This window comes from Arthrobotrys flagrans (genome assembly GCF_004000055.1).
Source record: "Arthrobotrys flagrans strain CBS H-5679 chromosome Unknown unitig_3, whole genome shotgun sequence".
In the NCBI taxonomy this organism is placed as follows: domain Eukaryota; kingdom Fungi; phylum Ascomycota; class Orbiliomycetes; order Orbiliales; family Orbiliaceae; genus Arthrobotrys; species Arthrobotrys flagrans.
Genome location: NW_027137547.1, coordinates 1,827,205 through 1,848,489, shown reverse-complemented (window position 1 = coordinate 1,848,489; position 21,285 = coordinate 1,827,205). Strand labels below are relative to the sequence as shown.

The 21,285-nt window shown below is 49.7% G+C and overlaps 7 protein-coding genes across 7 annotated transcripts; 3 read left to right on the top strand and 4 right to left on the bottom strand.

The window, feature by feature from the left end:
- Nucleotides 1-743: 743 nt before the first annotated feature.
- DFL_001926 (uncharacterized protein) lies at nucleotides 744-1,524 on the top strand (the record flags this gene model as incomplete). Its single annotated transcript, XM_067630631.1, has 3 exons — nucleotides 744-800; nucleotides 857-968; nucleotides 1,028-1,524. 3 exons carry the CDS (start codon nucleotides 744-746, stop codon nucleotides 1,522-1,524), a joined length of 666 nt encoding a protein of 221 aa, XP_067493256.1.
- Nucleotides 1,525-1,727: 203 nt separating this feature from the next.
- Nucleotides 1,728-3,547, bottom strand: DFL_001925 (uncharacterized protein; the record flags this gene model as incomplete). The annotated part of the gene is made up of 3 exons (XM_067630630.1): nucleotides 1,728-2,371; nucleotides 2,441-2,944; nucleotides 3,010-3,547. 3 exons carry the CDS (start codon nucleotides 3,545-3,547, stop codon nucleotides 1,728-1,730), a joined length of 1,686 nt encoding a protein of 561 aa, XP_067493255.1.
- A 799-nt stretch (nucleotides 3,548-4,346) lies between these two features.
- On the bottom strand, nucleotides 4,347-7,510 carry DFL_001924 (uncharacterized protein; the record flags this gene model as incomplete). The annotated part of the gene is made up of 2 exons (XM_067630629.1): nucleotides 4,347-5,698; nucleotides 5,764-7,510. 2 exons carry the CDS (start codon nucleotides 7,508-7,510, stop codon nucleotides 4,347-4,349), a joined length of 3,099 nt encoding a protein of 1,032 aa, XP_067493254.1.
- Nucleotides 7,511-10,977: 3,467 nt separating this feature from the next.
- On the bottom strand, nucleotides 10,978-12,603 carry DFL_001923 (uncharacterized protein; the record flags this gene model as incomplete). The annotated part of the gene is made up of 3 exons (XM_067630628.1): nucleotides 10,978-11,255; nucleotides 11,314-12,023; nucleotides 12,092-12,603. 3 exons carry the CDS (start codon nucleotides 12,601-12,603, stop codon nucleotides 10,978-10,980), a joined length of 1,500 nt encoding a protein of 499 aa, XP_067493253.1.
- A 1,125-nt stretch (nucleotides 12,604-13,728) lies between these two features.
- Nucleotides 13,729-16,148, top strand: DFL_001922 (uncharacterized protein; the record flags this gene model as incomplete). Its single annotated transcript, XM_067630627.1, has 4 exons — nucleotides 13,729-13,999; nucleotides 14,062-14,105; nucleotides 14,212-15,983; nucleotides 16,046-16,148. The coding sequence occupies 4 exons, from the start codon at nucleotides 13,729-13,731 to the stop codon at nucleotides 16,146-16,148; spliced, it is 2,190 nt and encodes a 729-aa protein (XP_067493252.1).
- A 416-nt stretch (nucleotides 16,149-16,564) lies between these two features.
- On the top strand, nucleotides 16,565-18,544 carry DFL_001921 (uncharacterized protein; the record flags this gene model as incomplete). The annotated part of the gene is made up of 5 exons (XM_067630626.1): nucleotides 16,565-16,615; nucleotides 16,689-16,719; nucleotides 16,804-16,859; nucleotides 16,928-17,013; nucleotides 17,092-18,544. The coding sequence occupies 5 exons, from the start codon at nucleotides 16,565-16,567 to the stop codon at nucleotides 18,542-18,544; spliced, it is 1,677 nt and encodes a 558-aa protein (XP_067493251.1).
- A 783-nt stretch (nucleotides 18,545-19,327) lies between these two features.
- Nucleotides 19,328-21,265, bottom strand: DFL_001920 (uncharacterized protein; the record flags this gene model as incomplete). Its single annotated transcript, XM_067630625.1, has 1 exon — nucleotides 19,328-21,265. The coding sequence occupies one exon, from the start codon at nucleotides 21,263-21,265 to the stop codon at nucleotides 19,328-19,330; it is 1,938 nt and encodes a 645-aa protein (XP_067493250.1).
- Between the last annotated feature and the right edge of the window lie 20 nt (nucleotides 21,266-21,285).

Below are 21,285 nucleotides of genomic sequence, written 5' to 3'. Positions count from 1 at the left end.
GAATATATGAAAGATACGTGTAAGCGTGCGGAAGAGGGTTTGGAGTCGTGATGGCGCTGTCGGATGGTGTCGACGGAGCAAGGGAGAAGGATTGAAGATGTGGAAATTTTTTGGGATGCGCGACAACCCGCTTCCCAAAGGCCGCTTCAAATGTCTTGGCATTGATCAAGCTTCCCATCCACCACACAACACATTAACAGGGGTCCTCAAGCTCCACTTCTTACCGTCTATGAAGCATTCGGAGCTTCAGCGGACCCGTTTTTACACATTTAGTACACAATCTAGGAGTTTATGCCCAAGCAAGGCACAACATACCATCTACCGGTCCAATGAACTGTTTTATGCAAAACCCAAGGTAAATATACCGTCGATTCCCTTGATCGAATCGACGATAAACTTGCTATTTGACAATGGCTGCAGCTGTGCCGTACACACGCTGAAAGTAATCCTTTCAAATTATGCACACCCAAGAAACTGAACCACTTACACAAGATAGCTATCTAGCACCCTCTAAGAGTCACATTACCTCCCCACCCTCACGAAAGAGATTAAATGATAAAAAAAAGAGGACAGTTCTCGGGGAAGATTTGATACAGATCTTGATACGAAGCGCAATATACAAGAGTCTGTGTTATATAATCGGCTTTGGTTCCACGAAGCATTCGACTTTCTATCGAATAAATACAAACCAAGAAATTCAAAATCAAATCACATCCTATCTTCCGTGACCGGCTGATTGGACCATGAATGCCTGCGCCGACCTAGAGCTAACTTGCATGGATGAGAATAAGATTCGTCCGGTACGTCTCCAAATTAGACCCTGTATGCGTACTATTGCTAATAAAGTACGAGATAGAAAGTATATATTCTTGTCACCGGAGAGACTGGTGCGGGGAAAAGTACTTTCATTGCTAATGCAATGTCTGATGGGGATCCTACTCCGGAGATAGGGTATGGACTAGCATCAGGTATGTAAGTTCCAATGTGTATTATATATATAAATGCACCCATCATGGTAACGCCCTAGCTTTCGTCCAAACGACAAAATGGATGAAGAGGTTTCACCATGAGCATGGTGACCTTTTGGGGGTCATACACCTCCATGACATCACAGCAAAACGAGGGACCCGTCCAACTGTCGATTCTATCAAGATTTTGAAGGAAAATATATGTGGCGAGACATTCATTCCGAATATTACGCTCGTAAGCAACATGTGGAGTAAGCCGGAACAGGATATCGAACTCTTTCGGGAGAATGATTTGGAGCGTAATGATGTATACTGGGCTTCTTTGAGAGCGAATGGAGCCAAGATGCGTCGATATCATTCTCATGATTGCCGCCTTCTGAATTTAAAATCTCCATCTGGAGTTAACACTGAGGCAAGAACAAAAGCTGAAAAATGTGGATATCCACTTGTACGCAATGGGTTTCTCTCTCCGACCAAAGCTGCGGCCATGTATATGAGAGAGGATCCCTCTGGACTTGAGGCTACCCCTCTGGTTGACCCGCACCCAAGTAGTTAGGTAGACTCTTCTTACCGATGCCATCAAACTATCATGATGACAATGATATCATTATCCACCCCAAACTACGCTCCAAAGCACCCGACCAAAAAAACCACATATGTATGCGCTATATACAGGTTTACCGCAAAAAAAAAAAAAAAAAAGAGCCCACCCTCTATACACCCCGTCTACCACCATCCAGCTACTCATACAAAGACCTTCTACTTCTCCTTCTTCTTCTCCCCATGCTTATGCTCCCCACCATTCTCATGCGAATGCGAATGCGCCGCTTCGCTCTCGCTCTCGCTCTCCAACTCCTCCTCCCCCCTCTCCACAAACTCACTAACCTCCTCCTTCCCCTCCTCGATAAACTTAACCCTGACCTTCCTAACCCCTCTGACCCCGTCCCCAACCTGCTCCCTCAACATCCCCTCGATCCTAGCCATATCCTCCAACGTAACCGCCTTCCCTGCCTCCAAAGCAACCGTGATATCCACCAAGAAATTCTGCCCACTTTTAATCCCTCCCACCGATTTGATCTTTCCGGAAACACCGGGCTTTACACCTGCGAGTCCATCTTCTTTTAACGTATTTTCTGCAACCTTTTTGATTTCGTAACACATTTCGTCATCGATGCCCATATCCGCTAGTTCGAACAGCGCGGCGCGGGTATTCGACCAACCGGCTCGGATGACCATGAGGGATACCAGTAGTCCACCGACGGGGTCGAGCCAACTAGCGCCGTGGAGAATGTTGCTGAGAGAAATGGATATCAATGCGACCATTGCCGTCAATGAATCGATACGGTGGTGAACGGCGTTTGACGCTAGAACTGACGATTTTCGTTCTTTGGCGATCTTCATGGCTGTTATGAAAAGTAGTCCACGTTAGCATCTCCCCTCTCGAAACGAAAAAAGGATACGAAAAGACATACTAGCACGGTACAACCACTCTTTAACCAAAATGCTCCCACCGGCCAACCAAGCCGCATTAATATTCGGCCCAATTTCCGTATGCGAATGTCCGTGCCCGTGGTCATGCCCGTGATCATGCCCGTGATGATGATGCCCATGTCCATGATCGTGCCCGTGATCCATCCCGATATGACTATGACTGTGTCCCAACCCCTGCAAGAAAGTCGGTAAGCTCTCCCCCGTAAACTGCGTATACAGCACCTCCACGCTATTCAACCCCATGGCTAATCCTCCGAACAACAACAAACTACTGACTCCCAAACTGCCCAAACTCTCGACTTTTCCGAATCCGTTGGGGAACATTTTGGTGGGCGGTTTGAGAGCCCAGCTCACCGTTGCCAGTGTCATAAAGTCCGAGACGAGATCCGTGAGGGCGTGCATTGCGTCTGCTATCAGGGCTTGGGAGTGGAAGTACCAGCCTCCGAATCCCTTCGAGATGGCCATGAGGACGTTGACGAATAGACCTAAAAACAATAACAACCATGTTAGAATATATATAAATTAAACATCGTGGGTAGTGTTGATTTACCTATCCTCGTGATCCGAACGCCGGCATCAGCTTTGTTTTTACTCGTAAGGAACACATTATCGGCAGGACTGTGATGGTGGTGATGACCGAATAACCCATGCGAATGGCCGTGAGAATGCGAATGGCCATGCCCGTGGTCGTGATCGTGATCGTGATCATGATCATGCGAATGCTTCGACGCCATCTTTGCTATCCCAATCCGCACCGGCTGTCCCACCGTCGTCGGTCTCTTCGATTTCGTAGATAACAATTGCTTCCCCGTCCGACTCTTAACCGCTGCGGAAGCAGAACCAGAGGATAAAGTGGTGTAACCCGTAAACGAAACGTGGCGCCAATGTTGGACAAAGATCTCCGTGCGTCGGCAGTGGTGGTGTTTGGAGCTACGATGGTAGTGATTAACAGGCCCGACAGCGCCCACCCGTCTCAGCGCTCGATGGATGCCAGAAGACGAAGATGCCGACGCTGCAAGATGCGAGAGAGAATAGAAGGAGGAGGACGGAGAGATGGAGAGACGGTAGGCATTTTGAGCGTACGGCATAAATGGTAATCAAGCCAATGGACGGTGGCGTTTTTTCCCTTTTACCTATCCTGTCCGCAAGGGAAGAGAAAAAAGTAACCTATACTGTTAGGGGGGTAGCGGCACGCACACACACGCACACGCGACCAATCGCAAGGACACTGTAGCTTCAACTTCTTGGTAGTGCTGCTTGGTGGTGGTGTACTGTGATTTAATTCTGGGGTATGTAAGAGAAAATAACCCGGCGGGGCGGCGGGTTCGCAAGCTTGAATCAGCTTGATCCTGGTTGGCTGTTGGTGCGACCGGAATCTGGAAAGGACATCTGCAGGCGATTCAGAACGATGCGGCTGGGGATCTCTGAAGCCACCTAAGCTGTTACGTATACGGCGTCTCGAATTATTCTTATCGATCTCGAGGTGTTAGGAAGTATCATTCGGAGAAGAGAAGGTTCGATTCGCTCTGGGCAGGTTTAGTTATAGTTAATGAATAAACTCCGAATCGGCTCGCTGCTTCGAGAACACCAACCGGGATATCGATGTATCACCGATCGCTACGCAAGTAATCACGACTGCTACGGATTTCATCACAATGCAAGGCCGTATGCTCTTGCGTTTTGTTTAAATTTGCTTCGCTGCTATTTACCAGACACTATCATCCTAAAAGTCCTTCATAGCTACTTTTCGAGATAGAACCGCATCCGGCGAACACGCACATATTCACACCCATCTGAAGAACAAATTGGAAAAAGAAAAAAGGGAAAAGGGAAGAAAACTCGTCGACCATCGTGAGAAAGATAACCGCTTTTTTTTTAAAACATGTTTCACTGAGCAATTGCCTCCGGTTTCACAGCAGCTGCAGCATTCGCAGTAGACGGCGGCGGAAGCGGCGGGAATGCCACACCGCTCTTCAACTTCTCCGCAAAAGACTTGTTCAATTCCGCCGGAACTCCAAAGTACCCAACCGCCCGGTTGTCGAATGGCCCGACAGCGCCAGAGGTAGCAATATGATTGACGTATCCATCGACTTCTTGGCTATCACTGCCAGAGGAGGATCCGGAACTAGCACCTTCCGGGATGCTCTTCTTGCGAGCGTGCGTGTTATTGTCGTAGTCGGATAGATTGGTCAGAGCGCTGTCCATGGAGAATATAGACGTCGATCGACCACGGTCATACCCCGGGTAAGCGCTGGGGAACGGGCTCACAATCGGGTTCTGCGGCTGGAGATTGATGCTGCTGAATGAGCCGGAGGTATGCGGCGATGGGTTTCCATAAAAGGCACCGTACGGATTGTTGTTATAGGCCGGTTGACCGAACCCAGCTCGTGGCGACATATTTTGAATCAGCTGCGCCGCAAGCGGGAATGCCATATCCGTAGCCGTGAGACCTCCCATCGCCATCTGCTGAGCTTGAGCTGCTTGTTGCTGCTGCTGCTGCTGCTGTATCAAAAACGAGGACTCCAAAGAACGGATGCTAGCATAATTTTCGCGAGACTTGTGTCGGAAACCGATCATGCCCTGCTCCATCTTCGCAATCGAAGCAGAAAACTCCAACTCGATCCCTTGCCTCCTCTGCTTCAATTGTTCCCGTTGCTTGGCCTTCTCTCGTTCCTCCGCAGTCGCCGCCGTCTCCGTCTTCGCCCGCTCCAAGTCGGCTCTCAGGTTCGAAACCCTTCGAAAAGCTTTATCCCTCTTGGCTATGGCGGAATTGATCTCATTCTTGATCTCCAAAAGACGGCGGTCGGCCTGTTCGCGCATAGCGTTCGCATCCTTCTCGGAAACAGTCAAATTCTCCTTCTCACTCTTCCACGATTTCTTCTTCTCTTCCCATTCTTTCTCTTGATCCTCCGGAAGCTCCTTCAACGTCTGTAACTCCATTTGGATATTTTCCGTCTCTTCCTCCGCACGGCGGACGGAGTCTCTCAAAGACAGTGCTCTACGTCGCGCGCGCTCATCTCCCTTGTCTCCAGACCCTAGTCGAGACTTTAGGGAGTCGATCTCGCTGCGCAGACCACTTATCCGTCGAGAATTCCCCTTCTTGGCAACTTTGATACGGCGTTTTTGTTCTTCCAGATTGTCGCGTGAGGCGTTCAGGCTGTTTTGAAGGGTGGTGATGGGGGATAGGGGGCGCTGGGGTTTGGCGGGGACTGGTTCTTTCGGTGCATCCACATTCGCAGCTGTAATTCTCCGGTTAGAAAAAAATGAAGAGTCTCGAAAGGACATTTTTTTATATATATCTCACCTTGCTTGGACGTCGTGCCGACACTGGCCGAGTATATGACTTCTCCGGTAGTTCTCCTGATGAACGAGATGTCATACACCGTCGTCGGCGTGAGTCCCGAAATCTCCGCAGTCCACTCCTCCTCATCCCTCGTCCGACTGATCGTACTATCCTCCCCCCTCCCCCCGCTCGCCATCGAAATCGTCGTCTGGGGCCACTTGATTCCATTCAGCTCAACGATAAACGGAAACCTCTTATCGACTCCTTCCTCATCGTTCGGCGAGTTCGGCGGATGATAATTCGATCCAAATTCGATCTCATTGGATCCTATCCTCGTAATCCAGACTTTCGGCTCATCGGACCCATAACTCGTATCCGATAGTGCAATTTTAGAATCACTAGCATTCGCAGCATGTAACTTTTCGACCTCCTTCAAATGAACAATAGAACTGGCAAGCGCCGCCCATAACGGTTGTTGCCCTCGAACCCAAACCCCCAGCTTCCCCTTCTTTTTGACGGTGGTAGCGGTCGAGGTAGTCGGACATCCAACTTCGGGATCTTTCGGCGCATTCGAAACAACACTAGATGCAGAACCACCCTTAGCCGTTGATGTTGCAGATGACGATGATGACGAGGTATTGGAAGACGCAGAAATCGACGAAGGTGGTGTTGTAGGGTGAGAAGCAGCATACTCGGCAGGGTCCCTCAACGTCAGCCATCTCCTGGTAGCTTTCATAACACCCTGGGCGACGATGTGGACGGCCAATGCGCTCCTGATGCTACCGGGAGATGACGACGAGGGTGTAAGCGTATTCAATTCATTCCCTGCATTCTGAGAAACCGGTATCCCAAGATGGTGTGCAATTTGCGACCGTTCCCGTAAGATCTGTGATATCCCAACGACCGATGCGCAGACGGCAGCGTTCCTCATCGCCCCGCTGTTACCGGAACCCGTGGAACCAGCACCGAGTGACAAAGCAACGACAGCCTGAGCAAGGTCGACCAGAAATATCCTAGCACTGGGCCACAACAGCATCGATACCAAAGCCATTATTACATCGGATATGATGATCGTGAGCACCGACGGCCCACCTTGCTGACCCTGGAAGATGTAATTGGATATAGCGCCATAGTTGATCGTCGGTGACGAAGGGTTCGGACCGAGAAGGGTGAGATTGTGTGGGACGAACGATAGGGAGGCAAACAGGAGGTGAACCAAGGTGAGAAGCGTAGTCGGCAGTTGGAGTAGAATGATGAGAAGCATGAGAGAATCTATCAATGGCCAGGAAGGAAGGATCGTCTTGTATTGGCCGTCTCCACCGGATACGCCGGCACCGGACTGATCGAGATCGATCATCCGCTTCTGAGGAGTCGCAGTCCCATTCATCCCGCCGTCTCCATCCAAATGCAAACGAGCCATCGAAGGAGTCGAAGAGTCCCCGGAAGAATTATTCGCCACCATCCCTACGCCATTAACACCGAGCTGTCCCTTCGAAGAAGATTCCTGAAAAGTCGACTGCTTCCCGTTACTGTTATTGCCGTTGTGTTTAATACTATCCTCTAATGACGCAGAACCATGAGATTGACCGATAGACGAGGCGGAACCGTTGGATTGGCTGCCGGGAACGTGGGTGTTAGCATTGCTGGAGGCTCTGGATCGGGCTTGCTGACGTTTCGGCGGAGCTAGACCGCCATTTTGAGAGTTTCCTGAAGAATTCTGGTTGTTGCTCGACCGCTTCGTGTTTGAAGATGTCGAGCCGCGAGGCATAGCCAACAGCAGGCTTTAAAACAAAACAACAATGTATTGTGGAGGGGGCCTCCGTCCTCGTGGTGGGTGTATGGTTAATATTTTTAGCAGCCGTGGGATTTCCGTGGCTGCGGTGTGGGTGGTGTGAGAAGGGTGTGCGTGGTGAAGAAACCTCGTGGCTAAACGGGTGGTGGTGGTTAATATTCGTTCGTTCGATGTATTTCCTCCCTCCAATGCCCAACAGTCAAATCAAACAGTCCTCTCTCCCACCATGCATGCAGTAGATATATATCGCTATGTACCTAGGTGCCTGGCGGCGAATTGAACGGCGGAGGGGAGTGAAGTCAAAGAAAAGGAAAAGGAAAGGAAAGTGGGGGGGGTGTTTTAAGATCAGAAGAAGAAGAAGTCAAGAGTGAGATGAGTTTAAGTAAAATGTTAAAGCAGAATCGAGCAGACGAAGAAAAAAAAAAAACCACCACTCGAGAAGGAAAAAAGAAAAGAAGAGGAAAGGTGTTTGCAGCCAGCAAGCAGCCCTATTCGGTCAGGTGCAAAAAAGGACAAGACGACAAGCATGGACAAGCCTCCGTACGATACAATAATCCGATGGTTGAGCCGGGATGACAGTAAGCCAGGAAGACTCTGTACTTCGCATAAGATAAAGATGGGGAAAGGGAAAGGGAAAAAAAAAAAGGAGAAATCGAATGCAATGTGATATCTCTCTCTCGGTTCGCCCGTCAGCTTCGGGTTCGTCAACTTCCGCACGCCGTGATTGCAGAGTTAACTGACGGACTCGATTGACGATATTGATTCGAGTCAATGGATCTGGTCTGCCGGGCTGGGCTGAAGAAGTGGGTAACGCAATGGGTAAATGCGGATGTGCTGTTTCAAGGGATGCCATGTTCCCGCCAACATTAACATTAACATTAACTCTCAGTATTAATACTTACCTAAAATACTCTAATTTAACAGAGCTCATGAAGAATAAGTATATAGTTATACTTCCAAAGTGTATCGCCGCGGAGTACTTATATAAGCACCGCCTTGAAACGATCACATACCGAGTTAGGGTCGGAGGAAAGTAATGCAGAAGAGTGGATTCGCTACCTTTCGAAACCGGGGCGAGACGGACAAGGTATTAATATCTTCACATCCGTCCCATCTTTTGATAATATGATCAAATCCTTACGAGAGAAAAAAGATGAGGAATGCACCATCGCCATCTGGGCAGAATGTCCACGCAAGGGGGTTCGAGATATCTCCCCATGAACGAATGAATGAATTTCCGATATCATGATCATACACGTCCCAAGGGTAGACGGTCATCCCTTCTATCCCCTACTCGATCATCCTGCATCATAAACTATACTCCAAGCAAACAAGTCTACCAAAAGTAAGACAGCAAAGGAAGCGCATTAAACAGAATCGAGACTATCCTCAAAACGTCCCAAAAAACAAAATAATAAGCTCTTGCGTGCAATTCACATCACGCTTGCCACCTCGGAGATATATAATAAACTCATCCACATTTTTGGGACAGGGAGACTTCATGTTTAAAAAGATAGTAATCCAAGACTGCCTAAGTAATTAGCCGGAGCGGATGACCGCACTATATTGTGACCACGAACGGGGCAATCCTTCTTTCGACCTGAAAGGCATGATCCCACGATAAACGATATTGCACCTGCTGCACTTTTCTCTGAAGTGGAGAGCGAAAAAGGCGAGCAAATAGAATTTCCGTCCGGAGTTTCCCCATGTAAAACGACCGGCGCCCTATCGCCATCTTTTCATGGAGCGTTATTTCATTCCATCTCGGTTTAGTAAGCTTGAACATTTTCAAACAAACGATACCTAACGATTTTTGCCATCGAAGGGGAGTTCCTCGAAAAAAGTGTAAATTTCACGATAACCCTCTTCCAAACAATACGCATTGTGTCACCGTAGTTCGACCCCCCGGTCGCAATTTCTCTGTCCCAGACTTGTCAAGCTTTTTCTTGAATAAAAACCCGAAGAAAAACCAACATCACTTTCTTCGAGCCAAAGGCCACCCACCTTCCCTCCCGAGGTTCAGACACCCCATGTATGGCAAAATTTGATCATCCTCGAAAGTGGGGAAGCGAAAAGCCTGCATACATATCTTGGACTAAAAAAAAAAAAAAAAACTCGACAATTTTTCGCGAAGAATAAGAAGAAAGACCCTTGTTTGCTTGCAGCTTCCGCATCAAGCGGGAACCCCAAACCGATAAACCCCGCTTGCGGATTCTTCTTCATCGGCTTTTTTCATGTGCTTTTTGTCTCGTATGATTTCGGAGTTCGATGGAAGATGCCGTTGGCTTCAGTTCGTACGGACCGGATTCCTGATGGTATCCCGGGATTTATATTATAAGCTCGGGCGCTTATTAACGCAATTCTGATTATCCTATCGATCGTCAACAGGATGTCCATGTATAAATGTCGCCAGGCTGGGGAGGTTGTGTATTATAGTGAGCTCTCTTCTTTCGTAAAAAGATCTTCGATTGCAAAGTCAGCGGACTGGGAATGCCCTGTAGATAATTATGCAGAGTTGGAAAAGAACTCTGCGACCCCGCACCGACGATAATCCAATCAAGAAAGAAAAAAGAAACTCGAAAGGCATCGATACCTCGAGAATAAAGATAAAAACACCGTCGCATATCGCCGTTTTCAAAATATGAAGACCCAGATATTGGACAGACGTCAGTAAGTGACGGACACGGCGGGCGCCACCCAAAAAAGCTTGATCCATGGTTCCCGATAGGCGAATACGAAAAGCCTCTTCCATCATTCCCGAGAAGCCCAAGGGTCCCAGCTGCAGCGCAAAAACCGGGTCGCTTTCTCGCCGGCATGCCCAGCATTCAAGCAAAATAGCCTTGGTACCTGCCGGTATTGTAACTATAGGTGAATGACTCGAGGATTGAATCCAAGCTTGTGAATTCTACCAGCCAGTTTGACACGCTCGTGATCGTACACCAAATGTATATATATAGGAGAAAAATAGAGGGCTAAAATTACATGCATCACGTGAAAATCATCGGGTTTCCTACAGCTGTCTTCCCACAGGAAAAGGTACCGGATTAATTGATTCCACCAACCTCTGCACGTGCGCTTATACAAAAATGATATTCGAATGCAAACCCACGAAATCCAACCGTTTAAACAGCACACAAAAATAAAGGTACTTAGGAAAATCCATATGTTTCGCCGGTGAAAAAAAGAAAGAAAGGAAGGAAAGAAAGAAAGAAAGAAAGAAAGAAAGAAAGAAAGAAAGAAAGAAAGAAAAAAGAAAATGGTAGTTACTACAAAAAGGCATCCCATCGTAGCGAGCGAATCCTGGAACTAAACTCCAACGGAAATAAAACATGGAAAAGAACGAATGAACTCCAGCTCGCAAATCCGAGACCATTAAGAACCCCTGATATTATGTAATTGCTCTAAAAATCTAGAAACAGTTGTTGCCGCTGTTGTTCCGTTTTTTACTTCCCATCTCCGTCGAGAATTATACCATTGGTGTTCCTATGCCTCAGACCCGGGTCGATAGCCGCAGGGGGCAGCTGTTCCAACGTCGACAGCCCGGCATCTCTAGAATCTTGGTTCTCGTCTTGAGTTGACGCGTTGCCAGTTGGGTTCTTAAATTCCGGGTTGCTCGATAGCTCGGAACCGGGGGTAGGCGGCACGGGGGACCTTTGAGATCTTTCGATGTCTCGCTTGAGGGATAGAAGTTCCTTCTCGAAGCGCTTGCCAAAGACATCGACTTGTACGCCGTTAGCCTGGAACATCACCGGGGTCGGAAGAGGAATTGAAAAACTTACTGTAGTAGGTAGCACCGTTATAAACACTCCACAGTCCCAACGTCGACACAAAGATACAACTCAAGGTTCTGGAATGGAACCACAACGGCACGGGCAGCATCGTCAAAACGGCATACGAGTATTGAATGCCCATGAACGCAAACTCCTGCAACGACTCCGGCAAACTGAGCACGAATTTTCCAATCCAGGTCTTGGAGTAACTTCGTCGCAGCCAGGTAAACGACGTCGGCCTTCCGGCGGCGATCTTTTCCGCTTTACGTATCGTTATGAAGAAATGGTAGCTAGCCTGCCAGAAGAGGTACGGTATCGACGCCCATCCGATCATCTCGAAAAGCCCGAAACCACCTTCTTGTCTCATCCGCTCGAGGGCAAACATCTTGCCTTGCATGGAATTTTGGTGGACGATCGAGTGCAGGACGACCGGAGGCATGAGATGGATGAAGAGGGAGGTTATCTTGTCGAGGGAATGGAAAACCAGCGAGTTCCTCCACATGGCAATCGCCCAGGCGTTATTGCCGTAGGAGAGACAGTAGGCGCTGATGAAGAGACGGCGGGAATTGGGGAAGACCCATATCGACAAGAGAAGGAGGACGTTGACAAAGTAGCAGAGATCGGCGAGGAAGTAGTGATAGCCACGTTTATGGTAGGTATAAAAGCGGATGGGCATGAAATAAACCATCTGTACAGTATACCACCAGTGCATCAAGTATCTATAAAAAGCATTGTCAGTTATAACCGTTCCGTTCGAGTAGTAGAGTAGTAGGAGACTCGGACGTACGGATGACCACCGAGGAGGTAGCCACTGATGAAGATATTGCTGACACCGACGACAAAAGATATCTTTTCTCTAAGGGTGACGGTTTTTTGATCTTGCCATCGCCTCATCAACTGATCGATATTCTTGCCATAGCGAGATCTCAGCTTGTCAATCTCGGCATCTCTCTTCTTGAGGACCCTCTCCTTTTGTTTGTCGTAGGTTTCCTTGACGTATTTCCCCTGTTTTTTAAACGACTCGCTCTGGGTATGGAGGGTTCTATTCCACTTTTCGATCCTCTGGTTTAGGGCAAGAGTCGGGAGGGCGAGGTTGTCGAGGAGGTCGAAGAGGGTCAGACGATCAACCTGAGCGGCGCCCTCCCAGTCTTCATCTCTGGAGGAACCGACGAAGGAACCGGAGCGAGAGAGAGTCGGAGATGTGAAAGAATCCTTCTCGGAGATTGGAGAGGACGGTGGAGGGGAGCTGGAGGTACTTTCGACGGCAACGTCGTTGGGGTTGGACTCCGAGGAGGTCATTTCTGTCGGGATGTATTCTATCCTAACTATGGCGTAGTTTCCTTATATTATAACAGTCCGATATGCAGGCGGATCAACCTTCCCCAGAGCTGGAGTGGAAGAGAGAGAGAGACGGATAATCGGGGGCGTACGAAGTCTGAGGTTATGGGGTGTAGGTGGGGTGAGATAATATATTGGGCGGCCGGAAGTTGACACGGTTTGGGGTGAGGCCCTGTTGGGGATGGAGTGTGAATGAGGCCCACCAGCCAACCAACCAGCTGTCAGTCAGCCTAAGAACGGGAAGAGATATGTAGTATATCGGGATCCTAGATGGAGAGTAGCATCATGTACGGTAACGCAACATGCATGTTTCTACCTAATGAGCCACGTCGCGCGAGGTTTTTCCCGAGCCACCTTGACAATTCTTCTTGATACCGGACCCTCTCAACTATATACGATGGATGGGATCTAATGTGCATATGACTGTGTAACCGACACCACTGGCAGATGACTTGACCGATTCAACTCACGTTTGGCGTCCGGTCGGGCTGATTGGCTGTCTGCACATCTAATACCAAGTCCCGTGATGCCTTCTCTCCTTCCCCTTGAATTCCCCTCCTCTTAAAATAGATCGAGATGTAGATATGGATACAGGATCAATTAGTCAGCCAACCAGATAGAGTAGAGACTAATAAAGCTGTAGCTTTGCTTAGCTTGAGCTTGGTAGCTATGAGGGTCTGGTCTGGATGGATGCTGGGCCATGATCCCTGCAGCCTGTTTCTTTGCTGATCCAAACAAACGTCAGGTCAACCCAACCAACCTCATACCCCATCGCCGCTTCGTGTTTGTACTACATAGCTACAAACATGTGCCGCCCGTAGACACCGCAACTCCGGATTCACCATATCGCACTTAGTTACCACGTATGCTCGTATTGTATAGCCAAACAAAGTAATCCGGACCAATTGATCCCTCTCTCGTCTTTCTTTTCGACCTCCCTTTCCATCTTCTTTACGTATATAAATTCACCGTCATCACGATATCACCATCCTTGTCGCGAACTTTCTGCATCTGCCTGTCAAGCATCCCCGTCCGGAATCCCGCATCTCCCGCGTTTCAGGTAGCTGAAAGAAAAGCTCGGCGGCCATGACATCGACCGGAGGTCCTGCTGCCTCTGCAGCTCCCGGTGCCAATGGTCCTCCTCCAACTCCGACAACCGCATCGCACTCTGCCTCTCAACCTCAACCTCAACCTCCAGGGGCCCAGAACCTGAACAACATCGTCATTGAATATCTCAGCAAGAAGGGCTATAATAGGACCGAAGCCATGTTGCGACAAGAGATGGCGGCCGTCGATGGCTCTGTTGCTCCCATCCGTCCCAAGGAGGACAAGTACCCCCTCTACGACAAGACTTACTGTACGTTTTTACCTATCACCTGCTTGCAAAAGACGCGACTTGGCTGACATTTATGCTTCTAGCTCGTCTCCTCGCTTGGATAGATAACTCTCTCGATCTCTACAAGGTACGCATTTCTCCAGAGCTAACCAAGCTAACCGCGGTTGGTTGGTTGGCCGATGGTCTTGATGGGTTGGTTGATTGGTAACAATATCGTTTTCTTTCTGGCACAGACCGAACTGAAGCGTATCGCATTTCCGGTCTTCGTTCACTTGTACCTCCATCTGATTCGCGCGAACCTCATCACCGAAGCCAAGAGGTTCTTCGAAGCCTACAACGATGACTTTCGCACCAAGCACAGTCATGATCTCACCCAGTTAGCTTCTATCTGCGCTCCCATTCACATCGAGGAGAACCATACCGCCAGGGTATACACCGAAAACAAGTACCATGTAACCCTGACTACCGTCACTCATGGCTTGCTCATGGGTTACTTGACCGATCAGGCTAGTGCCGGTGCCGGGGATGTTATAATCAACATCCTCAACACCAATTGCCAGCTCTACAAGGTCGACTGGCAGCCTTTCCTCGGCCTCGTAGGCGAGGATGATATCCTCGGCGACAACGAGGGCATCCTGGGGCACGTCACCAAGGATGGCCCTTCTTCCTCCCAGAAGGACCTTCCGGCCCTCAAACTGGGTTTGATGCCCATGGATAAGGACCTTGCGGAGGACGTCGAATACGAACTCGCCGCCGAGGATGCCAGGGAGAAGGAGCGTCGGGAGGAGATGGGGGGCATGGGGGGCCCGAGCTTGCTCGAGACCTTCCAACAGCACATCAAGCGAGAGGAGAGCGAGGATACTCCCATGCGGGAAGATATCCCTCTCCCTGCTTACAAGCAGACGGACATTGACGCCGAAATCAAGGCAGTCAAGGACTACCGAGACAAGTTCTGTCTCTCCACCATCTCCGGGCACGCCAAAACCCAGCAGGGTGTCGAAGGCCCACCCATGGCTGGGGCCCTCCCTAGTGTCCTCACCTACACCTTCCACAATACGAGCGATGGCGTCCATCGTATTGTGTTCTCGGAAGACACCACCCTCTGTGCGACCTCTCATGCGGAGTCGTACGTCAAGGTCTGGTCCCTCAAGGGGGAAAAGCTGTGGTCGATGAATCCCTCTGAGAACCACAACGTCACGACCACCAGACGATACGTTGGCCATTCCGGCCCCGTATATGGGATGTCATTCTCCCGTGATGCCAAGCTGCTCCTCTCCGCCTCTGCAGACAAGACCGTTCGTTTGTGGAGCTTGCATACTCACACCGCTTTGGTTGCATACAAGGGCCACGCCAACCCGGTCTGGGACGTCAGCTTTGGACCCTTCGACCACTACTTCGCCTCAGCTTCTTGGGACCGCACTGCTCGAATCTGGGCGACCGAGCACATCGCCCCGCTTCGTCTCCTTGTTGGTCATCTCGACAGCGTTACCAAGGTTGCCTGGCATCCCAACAGCGCCTATGTCGTCACCGGCTCCGCCGATAGAACCTTGAGGATGTGGGACATGCAGCAAGGTGGTTCGGTCAGGTTGTTCAACGGCCACACCGCGCCAATCCGTTGCCAGCAGGTTTCTCCCAACGGCAAGTATCTGGCCTCGGGTGCTGATGATGGGACCATCAACATCTGGGATATCGGCATGGGTAAAAGGATCAAGACCATGCGGGGACACGCCAGACTTCCCATCTGGAGTCTTTCTTGGGCCGTTGAGGGTCAGGTCTTGGTCAGCGGAGCGGCCGACAACACCATCCGTGTCTGGTCTGTCGGTGAAGACAAAGGCAACAATGCCTCAAACACTAGCGGAACCGTCGGAGCAGAGATGGTTATCAATGGCATCGGTGGGATCCCCGGTGACTCGACCACCAAGGTTGAGGTTGGGGCGGGTGGTACCGCCGGATTGGGAGTTCATGGCGCTAAGGGACGAAAGGATAAGAAGGAAGTCGTTGCTACGTAAGTTATCTCCCATGAATCGTCTACAATCCGATTGTATAACTGACCATCCATGATTTTAGTAACGACCATCTCGCCGTCTACTACACCAAGAAGACCCCCATCTACACCGTCATGTTCACCAAGAAGAACCTTGTTCTAGCTGGTGGGGCTTATCTTCCCTGATTTGACATTTACTTCTTTTTTACTGTGGCTCGCCCCCCTTTAACTTGTTACGAATGCTACTATCCCATGAAGCTTGGAGGCCTCCGAAGTGTTCGACCGCCTGCCGAGCGAGATTCGTTATTACCTGTCTGATTCTTTTTATCGAGCCTGCATTTTCGGGCGTTCTTGTACTTTCTCGGGTGTCTGAAATCCCGGTGCAAAAGCATTTACTAATGAATAATGAATCGAGCGTTTTCGATCCTGTCTCGCTTCCCATCCCCTCCTCTCATTTGTCCCAATCGCCGCGTACCGTGAATATTCCCCTCCAACCAAGCCGAGCCACCTGTGTTTTGTGACCCGAAATAAAAATACAACAAACCCTTCCAATCTTTTTTTTAACAACCTGCAAAACTAAATTTAAATTCAGAACGAGCACAATGCCGAAACGACCACGTCCACCGCCTAGCAGGCGGAAAAAGACGCCGAAGGTATGTCTTTATTCTATCAATTGGACCGACTGAAGCTTTCGGGAAGCTAATACCTTCCAATTGCCCTCCCCAGGCCCCAGAAACCGCGGACGAGTACCTTGCAGGTATGCGTCCATGTCGCGAATATGCGAACCAGAAGTTTATTCGCTTTGTAGAATTCAACACTAACACAAACCTACCACGTCAAGTCGCCGTTGAGCTTGAAGAAAGCGGTGAAAGATGGAGGAGCGGTGATGTTGCCAAGGTATCTCTATCATTCTTTTTTCCATTTGATAGAAGTCTATTCTAATGTTTTGTTTGATTGTTTTATAGGCCGGCCGATTCTTCGTCCAAGCCATCACCGCCTACGAAAGTACCCTTGTTCGATATCCGAACAACTTTGATGCTCGCTATAACCGGTTCGTCGTCATCGTTCTTCCACAAAATATCCTTCGATGAACCCTAACTAACATGTATATTTTGAACATACAATGAAGCGCCCGCCTCCTCTATACCCTAACCCAACTCCCCCTCCCAGCCACCTTCTTCCCCCAGACCTCAACCCCAGAATCCCGTCTCCTCGCCGCAGCGGAAGCACACCGCGAATGCAACGATCTGGAAAAGAACAGTTCGGACATTCTATTCAATTACGGACAAACGCTTAATTCTCTTGGAGAATTCCATGCCAATAAACCACAAGATGACGTAGACGACGATGGGGAGACACCAGCGAGGGAAATCGAAAGGTTATTACAATCGAAACAGGCGTTCGAAAATTCATGGGCGGTGTTACAGCAATGCCTTGTCGTTCAGGAGGGGGAATATAAATCTACTTTGGAACAATCACAGTCGTTCGATGATATCAATAACGGTGAAGATGATATGGATGACGATGATGGCGGAGTAAAACCCCCACCCGCAGAACGGAGAAACTCAACCGCCAGCTCTCAATCCTCCAATAGCGGCGGCGGCGGGAACGCAACCCAGTGGGCATCGATCCTCGAACCCACTACCAAACTCTCAATACTGGACACCGCATTAACAATGCTAGAAGTCCAAACCAACATTTTAACCCTCTCCACCCCTTCGACGGCAACCACAACCTTTTCGAAAGAATATCTAGAACAAATAACCACCCACGCGAATACCATCTTGACCGATTACATCCTCCCCATCGCGGGAAAACTCCACGAAGAAGAGGAGTATGCGCAACTAGGGCTGGAGGTTAACGAAGTATCGGAAAAGGAAATAGAAGCCACGCTATCCCGAACGAATTTCTTAACCGCGTTGGCAGAAACAAAGTATCACCTCGGGTTAAGCACCCTGGAAACGTGGGAAGAGGAGGTCAAATCCGCCTTTGAACCATTCACCCTCTACCCCCCTTCGTCTTCTACAGGCGAATACAAAGGAACGATGGACCTAACAACCTCCTGGATGGCCCTCTGCGACCGTTCAACAGCCTACACCACCCTCTCCACCGCTCTTTTACCCACGAACCCGTCAAAATCATGGAAACTGCTATCGACGATATCCTCCCCTTCCCTCTCCTCGGCTACGAAACTCGCCCCGGAAAAGGAAAAACCGGGGATATACCTCGCCCGTGGAAATCTAGAATTGTTGAGAAGTAGAATACCCATCGAAGCCGCCCAGAAGGGGAAAGAGGTGTTGTTGAAGAACGCGGGGGTGTACTACAGAGGTGTCGCGGCGAGTGCGGCGAGTGGTTTGATCGGGGCGGTCGATGGTGTGAAGATTGCGGAATTGGTGGAGGAGGCGAAGGTTAAAGAGGCGGTTATAAAGTTGGAACAAGAGGGGGATTGGGAACCGTTGAAGGGGGTGGTCGGGGGTGGCGTGGGGAGGGAGACGGTGGGGAGGGTTGTGAGGGGGGCTGTCGAGGATGGGGTGTTCGGGAGGGAGGTTTTGGGGGTTATAGAGGAGAGGATCAGGGGATGACGTGCATACCTGTGATACCACGATGCTATCCGAGGGGCGGTTTTGATACGGTTGTAGATCTCACGAAGATCGATAGAGGATGGAAGATACAGACGCCGTATTCGTTATTACCCTTTGTGTGTGCTCATCACCGTTCTATTATACATAAACCGTAATACCTTCCATGCTAAACCGACCGCCTTTCCGAATATCAATAATGCAGAGTCCCACGCCGATTGCCTCTCCCGTCATAAAACGTGAAATCCATGCTTAAAAGAAACGTAGAAAAGCCTCACCTTTAGAAACGCCATGATAAAGTCGAGCAAACAGGGAAAAAGCAGTTCTATGAGGAAAAAGAGAAACGACCAGACAAAAGAGCAGGAAGAAAAAGGAGGCTAGAAAAACAGGAAATAATCCGTAGAGCAAGGATAGAAATATAAATGCATCGCTCGTTCGTCATTAAGGTAAGTATGAAGAAATGAAAGCAGGAGGCTCGAGCATATTCAAGAAAAAAAAAAAGAGAGAGAGAGAGAGAGAAAGAGAAATCTGTCTCGAATGCGGTAGAGTACTCTTTCTGACACTCGACTTCCTCGTAGTCCCTTACGTTCTATCAATAAAACTCGTCAAGTGAAAAGACCCTGTCCATATTGTTTCCGGAAAGAGACCTGTTCCGCTCGGAAATATTGAGAAAGAAGGAAGTAAGGGATAAGAAAGACGAAGGTGTCTCGACACAAGTTCTTTCATCGGAGGATCAATGAGTTCATAGGCGCCGAGCTATGAAAAGATGGAAGGATCTAGGGACATCTAGGCCCCATCTTCATCCTCGTCCTCTTCCTCGTGCAATACGGCCGCTTTTGCCTTTTCTTCTTCCTCGGAATCTGGTTTCTCGCTCATCCGCCCCTTAGCGATGGTATTCTCTTGCATACTGATCATGCACTCGCCGCAGAAAGCTTTAGGGTTGCGGTTGCAACTTTCGCAGAGCCAGACCTCTCGCAAGCAGTGGCTGCATAGCCCGCGAGGGTACTCGATCAGTGCGACACCGCGAAGATCCCACCAGTTGTATTCCGGAAGTAGCGGTTGGCCGACATTGGGAGGGAAGATGCGGCGAGGTAGTGGGCATCGAAGCATGCGTTTCAAAACATATTCTACTTCCGAAATATCGATCTTAAGGCCGTTGATCGCAGGGTAAGGGGGCAGGATTTCAAGATTCTCCCGAGGTGAGTTCGGCTGAGCAAATTTGTAGAGTTGGAAGTTGCGTTCTCGGAGACAGTAACGGAACAGATAGGCCAGCCATCCTTCGTTGGCGGTGGCGTGTCCCGGGTTGGGGTGAGCCCAGTTTTCCGGGAAACCCCAGTTCTTTTTTGTCATCCTGTGAAGCGAGGTTCGCTGTTCGCTGAGATCGTAGGAACTAAAATTGGCAACAGCTTGATCGATTGCTGAAGTGCATACGAGACTCGTGGCTAGGTTCATGTCATCGATTTGCAATTGTTTTTCATGGTCGTCGCCGGTCCCCGGGAAGTAGAAAGACCGTCCGGAAGGAATATGGTCGATACGGAACTCCCAGGGCATCCGAGGCATGGGATCCTCGTTCTTGAGTTTGGGGAATTGTCGTGTGCCCCGCGATACGAGTTGTTTGTGAACCGTGTGATGAAGTCGCATCTGAGAGTATTCGTCGATCAAGGTTTCGGGAACTTCGTCAATAGTCCAACCGTCCCACAGGAAAGCGTTACGTGAATCGCAGTACGAATGACAGAACATGATCTCGGTTTCGATACCGAGAGCACCTGTGATGCAAAGCCAGCGGGCAACGTTGTGCCGGAAGGGGCAATTCCGAACGCCATGGTTTCCCGGTGTCTTTTCCCAGAATTCTCGATCGATAGACAGTTTACCGCTATTGCCGAGGAATAGCTTCCGCAAACGAGTGTACCCGACGAGTCCGGTCTCCTCCAGTTCCTCGGTGTTGTTAGGGAGTGGGCCACGCCAGATCTGCGAGCCAAGGGGTGATTTGACGTGTCGACCGCCGGCTTGAGGGCCCGCATTGAAGGGTAGAACCAAGGGCACATCGTCTTGCTCCCAATATGTATTCAATTTCCTGAACAAAAGCCTTTGGAGGAGGTCGGAAACCCGGTCGGTATCCAACGATAGGCAGCCTTGGGCTCTGATGTAGTTGAGATGAACGAAGCATTCCGGGAAGTCATCGGTGCCGATTAAAGCACCGGACCGATTGTAGTCTTCCCAATTGACATCCGGGAAAGTCTGAAGGATGATATTAATCATCAGGTCTGCCGTGACTCCTGTGTTGCTCAAATCGAGATACGTAAGGCGGTCCCATTGATGAAGTGGGTCCATTGGGAGACCAGGCCGGTCAGGCCGATGGGAATTCGAGAGACCACGCAGGAATTCTCGAATCCGATTGTCGGAGATGGATCGTGTATTCGAGAAGTCCAAGCTTTCGGCCTGCCTTATCAGGTAATGCTTGGCGTCTCTGGAAACACTCGGGCACGTTCGACGTAGGTTGACAATATCGACAACGTCCGGGAGATATCTCACGATATGCTCGATGATGAGATGGTTCCCAAGGACTTCTGCGCCACGATGCCGACAGAGGTCGACGGATCTGCCAGTGCTAGAGCTTCGAGGGTGTGTTTCGGAATCCGTACGCTCCATGTCGACGTCGGTGTTGTCATCTCCCCCGTAAGGCCGTCGAGCCTCGTTCCAGGATGGCGATGGAGACGATGCCATCTTTGGCAGCGGGTATCGAT